Source organism: Borostomias antarcticus (genome assembly GCF_949987555.1).
Source record: "Borostomias antarcticus genome assembly, chromosome: 10".
Classification (NCBI taxonomy): Eukaryota; Metazoa; Chordata; class Actinopteri; order Stomiiformes; family Stomiidae; genus Borostomias; species Borostomias antarcticus.
In genome coordinates this window covers 24,208,446-24,218,445 of record NC_140243.1, presented here as the reverse complement: position 1 = coordinate 24,218,445, position 10,000 = coordinate 24,208,446, and the positions used below count along the sequence as shown (strand labels likewise).

Below are 10,000 nucleotides of genomic sequence, written 5' to 3'. Positions count from 1 at the left end.
TGGTTGTATTAGATAGTGGTTGTATTGGGTAGTGGTTGTACTGTATTGGATAGTGGTTGTATTGGGTAGTGGTTGTATTAGATAGTGGTTGTATTAGATAGTGGTTGTATTAGATAGTGGTTGTATTAGATAGTGGTTGTATTGGATAGTGGTTGTATTAGATAGTGGTTGTATTAGATAGTGGTTGTATTGGGTAGTGGTTGTATTGGGTAGTGGTTGTACTGTATTGGATAGTGGTTGTATTGGGTAGTGGTTGTATTGGATAGTGGTTGTATTAGATAGTGGTTGTATTGGATAGTGGTTGTATTAGATAGTGGTTGTATTAGATAGTGGTTGTATTAGATAGTGGTTGTATTGGGTAGTGGTTGTATTGGATAGTGGTTGTATTGGATAGTGGTTGTATTAGATAGTGGTTGTATTAGATAGTGGTTGTATTAGATAGTGGTTGTATTGGATAGTGGTTGTATTGGATAGTGGTTGTATTGGATAGTGGTTGTATTAGATAGTGGTTGTATTAGATAGTGGTTGTATTAGATAGTGGTTGTATTGGGTAGTGGTTGTACTGTATTGGATAGTGGTTGTATTGGGTAGTGGTTGTATTAGATAGTGGTTGTATTAGATAGTGGTTGTATTAGATAGTGGTTGTATTAGATAGTGGTTGTATTAGATAGTGGTTGTATTAGATAGTGGTTGTATTAGATAGTGGTTGTATTGGATAGTGGTTGTATTAGATAGTGGTTGTATTAGATAGTGGTTGTATTGGGTAGTGGTTGTATTAGATAGTGGTTGTATTAGATAGTGGTTGTATTAGATAGTGGTTGTATTGGATAGTGGTTGTATTGGGTAGTGGTTGTATTAGATAGTGGTTGTATTGGATAGTGGTTGTATTAGATAGTGGTTGTATTGGATAGTGGTTGTATTGGGTAGTGGTTGTATTGGGTAGTGGTTGTATTGGGTAGTGGTTGTATTAGATAGTGGTTGTATTGGGTAGTGGTTGTACTGTATTAGATAGTGGTTGTATTTGGTTGTGTTTTGTTGAACCACAGCCTCATGGAACCATTCTCTGCTCTCCTGCTCTAAAGTCCTCTTCAGCTCTTTCCCAGACACAGTGACATTGATTCAGCCCCAGAGTTGTGAAGGAAGGAGAGAGAGAGAGAGAGAAGAGAGAGAGAGAGAGAGCAGAGGTCCTAATGGAGACCAGTAATGGGTGCAGTGAGGAGAAGCCGATGTGATTGGCAGGGACATTGATTAAGGCTGGCCACATCAGCAGTCTGATACTTAAAGAAGAGCCAGGGGAGCGTTACTGCTCTTACCACAGAACCCTGGCTTCACCGCTCGCCCTGCCACAGTCAATACTCAGCTCTGCCTGTCTGCCCGTCCGTCTGTCTCTCCGTGCCTGTTTGAACGTCTCTGCCCGTATTTCTGTCTCTCTCCCTAAGAGTCGGTCTGTCAGCAAGTCTGCCCGACTAGCTGAGCGGTAGTGAGTGGTCGGTGCTTTACTGGTAATGACTATTGAGGAGAGAGGCTTGAACCGTCAACCGCTTTAACTGTCGGCCTGAGACCGTGGCGGTGATGGTTCGAAGGCTAATGGCGGCACTTGGCGAGTAGGTAAACAACGAAGCACATCGTCCAATGACATCGATCCCCTCAGTCATAACGAGGAAGCCTTAAAGGAGTAGTCTGGTATTTAGTGTCATAAGCCCGGTTATAAGGTTATTTAGGAGCATATTCAACGGTCCATACAGTATAAACATTGCTGCAATAATATCTCAACACTGCACAATTCGTCAAAATACCAAACTGCTCCTTTAAAGTGGAGCTGTAACACCACAAGGTTGCCCTAATGGTTTCATTGTGTATTAACCTTTATTTATATATGTAGGACAACTAAGAGCAGTTTCTCATTGGTTAATGGTCCAAGTGACCAATGGTCTTGCCCTCGCTCTCGGATTCAACACTCGTTTTGCTTAGACTGTATTCTGGAGAAAAGCCTCCAGATTTTTTTTTTTTTTTCATCAATTACATCATATTCCCTAAAATAGTGAATATGATGTCGTGTGCTAGTCTGAACCCAACGGGGAGGTGAGCCGTGTTGCCTGTGGCCGAGGGGTGGCCGGGGCGTGGGGGGTTTGTTTGTAGTGCGCGGCGGAGTTTGAGAGAAGGAGCAAAGCCCCCAGCTCCTCAGACCCAGGGCTGCTATCAGGCAGTCTTCTCCTCTCCCCTCCTCTCTCCTCTCCTCTCCTCTCTCCTCTCCTCTCTCCCCTCCTCTCTCCTCTCTCCTCTCTCCTCTCCTCTCCTCTCCTCTCTCCTCTCCTCTCTCCCCTCCTCTCCCCTCCTCTCTCCCCTCCTCTCCCCTCCTCTCTCCCCTCCTCTCTCCTCTCCTCTCCTGTGAGGCCTACCGTGCTGCAGCAGGGCTGCTATCAGGCAGACTCTTCTCCTCTCCCCTCCTCTCTCCTCTCCCCTCCTCTCTCCTCTCCTCTCTCCCCTCCTCTCTCCCCTCCTCTCTCCTCCTCTCTCCCCTCCTCTCTCCTCCTCTCTCTCCTCCCTCCCTCCTCTCCCTCCTCTCTCCCCTCCTCACTCCCCTCCCTCTCTCCTCCTCTCTCCTCCTCCTCTCCTCTCTCCCCTCTCTCCCCTCCTCTCTCCCCTCCTCTCCACCCTCCACTCTCCCCTCTCCTCTCTCCTCTCTCCTCTCATCCCCTCCTCCTCTCCCCATCCTCTCTCCTCTCTCCCCTCCTCTCTCCTCTCCTCTCTCCCCTCCTCTCTCCTCTCCTCTCTCCTCTCCTCTCCCCTCCTCTCTCCCCTCCTCTCTCCTCCTCTCTCCCCTCCTCTCCTCTCCTCTCTCCCCTCCTCTATCCCCTCCTCTCTCCCCTCCTCTCTCCTCTCCTCTCCTCTATCCCCTCCTCTCTCCCCTCCTCTCTCCTCTCTCCCCTCCTCTCTCCTCTCCTCTCTCCCCTCCTCTCTCCTCTCCTCTCTCCTCTCCTCTCCCCTCCTCTCTCCCCTCCTCTCTCCTCTCTCCTCTCCTCTCTCCTCTCCTCTCCCCTCCTCTCTCCCCTCCTCTCTCCCCTCCTCTCTCCTCTCCTCTCTCCCCTCCTCTCTCCTCTCCTCTCCTCTCTCCTCTCCTCTCTCCTCTCCTCTCTCCCCTCCTCTCTCCCCTCCTCTCTCCTCTCTCCCCTCCTCTCTCCCCTCCTCTCCCCTCCTCTCTCCTCTCCTCTCTCCCCTCCTCTCTCCCCTCCTCTCCCCTCCTCTCTCCTCTCCTCTCTCCTCTCCTCTCTCCCCTCCTCTCCCCTCCTCTCTCCCCTCCTCTCTCCCCTCCTCTCCCCTCCTCTCTCCTCTCCTCTCTCCCCTCCTCTCTCCTCTCCTGTGAGGCCTACCGTACTGCAGCAGGGCTGCTATCAGGCAGACTCTTCTCCTCTCCCCCCCGCGCTCATTACCAACAGCCTGAAAACAAAAGGCTGCAGTGCGACAAATATTGATCTCGGGACCAAATTACCCCCGGGAGAGTCCAAAGGCCCGTTTAAACCTCCATTGTTGCATTGCACAACAGCCTCTCGTAGCCCACGCTATGCGTGGGCTTGCTCACACTCTACAGGCAGACAGCCCAGCTGCGGGGTGGTAGGGACTGCTTTTAGGTAAAGAGGACTACAAGCCGTACCGTAGAGCAGGGGTTCTCAAACCTCTCCTCAGGGACCCCCGGGACATTCGAGGTATTGGATGTGGCTTCGTTAGTTCTATCAGACGTGCTCAGGATAGAGATACCGGGACAGGCCAGGGGTCAGCGAGGAGAGGTTCGGGAAAGCAGTGCGGTAGAGTAGCAATCAGTGAGTGGAGTTTGGTTGTAGGGCTGGGAAAAGCAGGGGGAAATTCTATGACTAGTCTTGCACCTGCGATTCTTATGCTGCCCACGCCAAGTTCACAAGTGCACAAGTGGAAGAGGACGTTTTGGTGCTTAAAGGTCGTTTGGGGGGTATAGGTCTTTTGGGGGGTATAGGTCTTTTGGGGGGTATAGGTCTTTTGGGGGGTATAGGTCTAGCCACAGGTGCAGGATGTTGACAAGGTTTGTGGCATTAATGGGCATTAATGTATCTAATTAGCTGCTAGCCCAATCTGCGTTTAGTGGGGACGTTATGATTGTAGCACTGCAGCGTTCCGGTAATGTGTGTGTGTGTGTGTGTGTGTGAGTGTGTGTGTGTGAGAGAGAGAGAGTGTGTGTGTGTGTGTGGGAGGGGGCATCGCGCCAGCCTCCACGTCCTTTGCCGTCCAGCGATTCGCCGATCAACAAGCTAAAAATGTTTCCCGGCTCCGCTCGACGCCGCTGGTTCCCCAGAGTCCGGTGGAGGAGCAGCGAGGGGTCCGGGGGTCCGAGAGCAGAGGCCACTCTGGCCGGGACGGCACCGCGCTGGGCCTCTGGCGCCGACCGTCCGGCGCCGGCTCCCCACTCCGCCGCGTTCTGGGAGGAACCGCAGCAGAGAGAGAGCAGAACGCAACCGCGGCACTCCGGGCTCCGCAATCCCATTACCCAGATAGAGCAGATAGAGAACCTGGGGAACCGCAGGCTGAGAGGGAGCAAGAGGGGGAGGGGTGAAGAGTCTCTCTCTGTCTCTCTCTCTCTCTCTCTCTCTCTCTCTCTGTCTCTCTCTCTCTCTCTCTCTCTCTCTCTGTCTCTCTCTCTCTCTCTCTCTCTGTCTCTCTCTCTCTCTCTCTCTCTCTCTCTCTCTCTCTTTCTCTCTGTCCGTATCATATTTTTCCGAAGACGTCTCCCGTCTCAAGTGTTTAATCTGCGCCGTGTGTCAGAATTAAACGCTCTCTTCCACGTCACGTTTCTGAACGTCAGAACCGGAGCCTCCGGTCCTCCTGCAATCCGGCCCGTTCACAACCTGTTCACAACCTGTTAACAACCTGTTCACAACCCGTTCACAGCCCGTTCACAACCCGTTCACAACCTGTTAACAACCCGTTAACACCCCGTTAACACCCAGTTAACAACCCGTTCACAACCCGTTCACAACCTGTTAACAACCCGTTAACACCCCGTTAACACCCAGTTAACAACCCGTTCACAACCCGTTCACAACCCGTTCACAACCTGTTAACAACCCGTTCACAACCCATTCACAACCTGTTAACAACCCGTTAACACCCCGTTAACACCCAGTTAACAACCCGTTCACAACCTGTTAACAACCCGTTCAAAACCCGTTAACAACCGGTTCGCAACCCGTTCACAGCCCGTTAACAAACCGTTAACAACCCGTTCACACCCGCCGGGCTGCCGCAGTCCATAATAAGCAAAGTTGCTTTCCCATGTATGAATTCATTAAGGAGTTGTAATGTATGCATGGCCATGAACCCCGCCTCTCTCCGGTGGCCTAGCCCAGATAGGAGCTCCGTCTCTGGGCCTTGAGACTCCTCTCTGCTCCCCTGTCCCTCCCAGGGGAGAGGCTCCCTCATCTCTCCGCCCGCCTCCCTCGCTGTTAAAACCCCTTAACCAGCCCCTTATCCCAGCCCCTGATTATGGCCCTTATTGATTTTCGGTGTGTGTGTGTGTGTGTGTGGGGGGGGGGGTGCTCCTGTGTGTAACCTCACTCCAGCACAAGCCTTCACTCACTGTATTTATTATCATATCCGTACCACCCCGTGACTCTCCCTGGCCTGTTCTCTCTCTCTTTGTCTCTCTCTCTCTCTCTCTCTCTTTCACACGCACACACACACAAACACACACACACAAACACACACACACTCCCCGCGCCGCTCGCCGGCTAATTATGCAGCCTTCACAGACAGGAAGCCAAGGATCATCAGCCCCCCTTGTCCCAAAGTAACCTTCCTCCTTCCCTCCTCCTCCACCATCGCTCTCGCCCTCTCGTCCTCCGTCCTCCCTCCCTTCCTCTTCCCCCCCCCCCCCCACCCCCCACCCCCCTCACCAGCTGAGTGTGTGTAAAGGTGTTCCCCTCCCAGCTCCGTACATCACACCGTGATTCATCACAGCTTGGCAGTGTTTTCCAGCGCGGTAAACAGCCGTGGCAGTAATGTATGTGGCGCTCAGGGGAGCGCGGGCACTAAACTCTGGGACGGCGAGGTAGTTTCGTATGGGGGGTGGGGTGGGGGGGTGGGGACGGGGACAGCCACCCTCAATCTAGCCTGTTTTGCAGTATTTATGGTGTAGTAGTGTGTTGAATTACTGTTATAACTTACTTGTCCGCGGCAGGAGAGAGGTAGCTCCGGGTACTTCCAGTAAGTAGAGAATCACAGGCGCGTGCGTGCGTGTGTGTGTGTGCGTGTGTGTGTGTGCGTGCGTGCGTGTGTGTGTATACACGAGGCTACAGCAGCAGTGTTGCCAAGGCAGCTCGGACTGAATCCTGCCCTCGGGCGGTCAATATCGGAGGGCTCTGAGGGAGGGAGAGAGAGGGAGATCTTCCAGATGGACCTTTAACTCCGCCTTTCTTCCCCCGTCCTTCATCGTCACACGCCCCCCCCCCACCCCCCCACCCCCCCACCCCCCCTCGTTTGCACTGCGTCGTCTTAATGTAATTGGACAGGCTGGGCGCACCGGGGCATCAGAACAGCACACACACCCTCGCCGAGGGTCCGTACCGGACACACGGGTTAAGAGTCAGCAGCCTCACGCTCAGGGCCACACACACACCGACCCTCACCTTTCTCTATGTGATTGTTTACTGCGTTCTTGTGTTTGTCTTGTTGACTGCATGTTGTTGTTGTTTGTGTTTATCCAGGAGCACCAGGACAACCTCCTGGGCGGGACCATGCAGAACGCCATGGCTCTGCTCTCCAACCTGACCGAGGAGACGGACGCTGACCTCCAGCCTCTATACCAGCTGGGTACGCAACAGACTGACCGACTACCACCTACCTGCCTACTGACCTGCCTACTGACCTGCCTACTGACCTGCCTACTGACCTGCCTACACACCTGCCTACTGACCTGCCTACACACCTGCCTACTGACCTGCCTACTGACCTGCCTACTGACCTGCCTACTGACCTGCCTACTGACCTGCCTACACACCTGCCTACTGACCTGCCTACTGACCTGCCTACTGACCTGCCTACACACCTGCCTACACACCTGCCTACTGACCTGCCTACTGACCTGCCTACTGACCTGCCTACTGACCTGCCTACACACCTGCCTACTGACCTGCCTACTGACCTGCCTACTGACCTGCCTACTGACCTGCCTACACACCTGCCTACTGACCTGCCTACTGACCTGCCTTCTGACCTGCCTACTGACCTGCCTACTGACCTGCCTACTGACCTGCCTACACACCTGCCTACTGACCTGCCTACTGACCTGCCTACTGACCTGCCTACTGACCTGCCTACTGACCTGCCTACACACCTGCCTACTGACCTGCCTACTGACCTGCCTACACACCTGCCTACTGACCTGCCTACACACCTGCCTACTGGACTGTACCCACATGCATGCATTCATTCATTCATTCATTCATAACCTTTATTTAGTTCTCTGAGATTTTCAATGTAGCCGAGTTTACACAAAAATATAAAATTAAAAAGCAATACATTAAACACAATAAAATTAATAAAAGCATACATACCTGTGTACATACTGTACTTATCTACATACCTACCTACATGTCTACTCTGTCTACATGTCTGCCTATCTACTAACCTAACTACCACCTACGTACCTACACGGCTCTAAGCTAACATTTTTCACTAGGAGCACATGTGCTCCTAAATGAAAAAATTTAGGCACAGAAAGAAATTTAGGAGCGCAATGAAAATTTTGAAATAACACATTTTTATTAGCAACACACACATTAGGCCTACTGCCAACAACAATAAACAATAATAACCTGCTCACCATAAGAGCTCTCATCCTCTCCTACTATACTATTCCCACACACTTCATCAGGTGCATCGGTCCTAATGAAGACTATAGCCTACTATTCCCACACACTTCATCATGTGCATCGGTCCTAATGAATACTATACTATTCCCACACACTTCATCAGGTGCATTGGTCCTAATGAAGACTATACCATTCTCACACACTTGATCATGTGCATTGGTCCTAATGAAGACTATGGCCCAATCCCAATACCCCCCCTTAGCCCTAGCCCTTAGCCCCACCCCTACATTTTGCTTCTAGGACTAGGGAGCATATCGAGGGCTAGTGGACGTTCAAACAGTCCTCCAAAACGAGGGTTTTCAGATGCCGACTTGAAACCGAGGGGTAGATGAAAACTCACACAATGCTTTGTGAACCGAGGCAGTCATATGAAACATAGCTGCCGGTGCCGTGAAAAAACGTGGGAAGAAAGCCCAATATCTAAGCAAATAATCATTAAAAAAGTATTAAATACGTGGAAAAGATTAGTTTAATGTAAATGCAAAGGAACATGTCATTGGATCGTTATGACATGCATTTCAGAAAAAAATCGCTTTTTACGATGTCAACGGCATTTCATTCATCCAGTACGTTACTGGTAGGCTATGGTGCAATGTTGAATCTAATCTAATCAATAGAACTTTGTGTAAACAACCATTTTTGAGTGACTCGACTCCCCCTGGGCCTCACCGAATTCCTCTCCCTCCTTGGTTCCACTTTGCCAGGCAAAATACGATTGAATGGGCTTCATTTTCTTTTTGTTAACGTTACTGACAGGGACATTCGGCGTCTGCACAGTCGTTTGACTGAGGGCAGCTGAGCTGTCATCGCGCGTCATCACGAGAGTTCTGCGCGTTGCAGTCGTGGGACTTGTAATAAAAAAATTAAATTAAAAAGTTGTGGGACTTGTAGTTTTGTATACAGGTGCGCGGAACTTTGACTCTAGTTTGATCCAATTTGCATGGATTTATTTTAGACACAAAATGCCAGTAAAACAGTACTCGCACAGTGTGCTCCTAAATTATTTTTTCTGATCGCACAAAACTATTTTTAGTCACAAATGCGAGTAAAATGGTCGCACCTTAGAGCCCTGACCTACCTGCCTACCTGGCCTACCTACATACCGACCTACGTGCCTCCTCTGCCTGCATGCCTGCCTGCCTACATAATGACACAGTGTATGCTGTACCTACCTACACTACGTACATTACTGTACCTACTACTGTATCTACATGCCTGCCTATGTCCCTACTTACCTTACGTCATACCAACCTCATCTCCTCTCCCCTCCCCTCCCCTCCCCTCCCCTCCCCTCCCCTCCCCTCCCCTCCTCTCCTATCCCCTCCTCTCCACTCCTCTCCTGTCCTGTCCTCTCCCCTCCTCTCCTGTCCTCTCCTCTCCTCTCCTCTCCCCTCCTGTCCTCTCCTGTCCTGTCATGTCCTCTCCTGGTGTGTGTGTGTGTGTGTGTGATTCCAGGGTGACTCACAGCTTCTCAAACAGGCTCGACATTCTACATGTTCCCAGGGAAACATTTCATAGACAGCTTCTCCCTGCCTCCAGACGGCCTGCTGCTCTATCAGCTAGCTAGACCATATTGTGTGTCTGAGCGTGGGTGTGTGTGTGTGTGGGTGTGTGTGGGGGTGTGTGTGTGCGTGCGTGTGTATGTGTTGAGCTGTTTGTGTGAGGGTGTATACACACTAATGTTCTATTATTAAGTTAGGCAGAGGAAAATACACAAAACGTATTGGGAAAAGTGTCTACAGTAGTTTGTTAGTCAGGTTGTTAAGGCATGACACATAGCAGCAGCTCCTAAGCCGTGGAGGCACAGTCTTAACACTGTTATGGAAATGGACTGACGGCAGGAGAGAGAGAGTGAGAGAGAGAGAGAGAGAGAGAGAGAGAGAGGGTGAGAGACAGAGAGAGAGAGAGAGAGAGAGGGTGAGAGACACAGAGAGAGAGTGCAGATTCCGTCGAAGCTCTGAGGGAGTAAACCCTGTCTGTCTGTTTGTGTCAGTAGCTGTATTCTGTCTTCATGTTGCATCATGCCTCCACGCGCCCTCCATGAATTATAGGTGGGTGTGTGTGTGTGTGTGTGTGTGTGTGTGTGTGTCAGATTGCTCCCA

At 51.1% G+C, this 10,000-nt stretch overlaps 1 protein-coding gene across 1 annotated transcript in view; it reads left to right on the top strand.

The window, feature by feature from the left end:
* Positions 1 to 10,000, top strand: part of ulk4 (unc-51 like kinase 4) — a gene marked incomplete at its 5' end in the record, with an annotated part of 101,216 nt that overhangs the window by 57,019 nt on the left and 34,197 nt on the right. Inside the window, one exon of the mRNA XM_084444654.1 lies at positions 6,732 to 6,837. Within this exon, the coding sequence (XP_084300780.1) occupies positions 6,732 to 6,837 (106 nt within the window). The remainder of the gene's footprint in view (positions 1 to 6,731; positions 6,838 to 10,000) is intronic.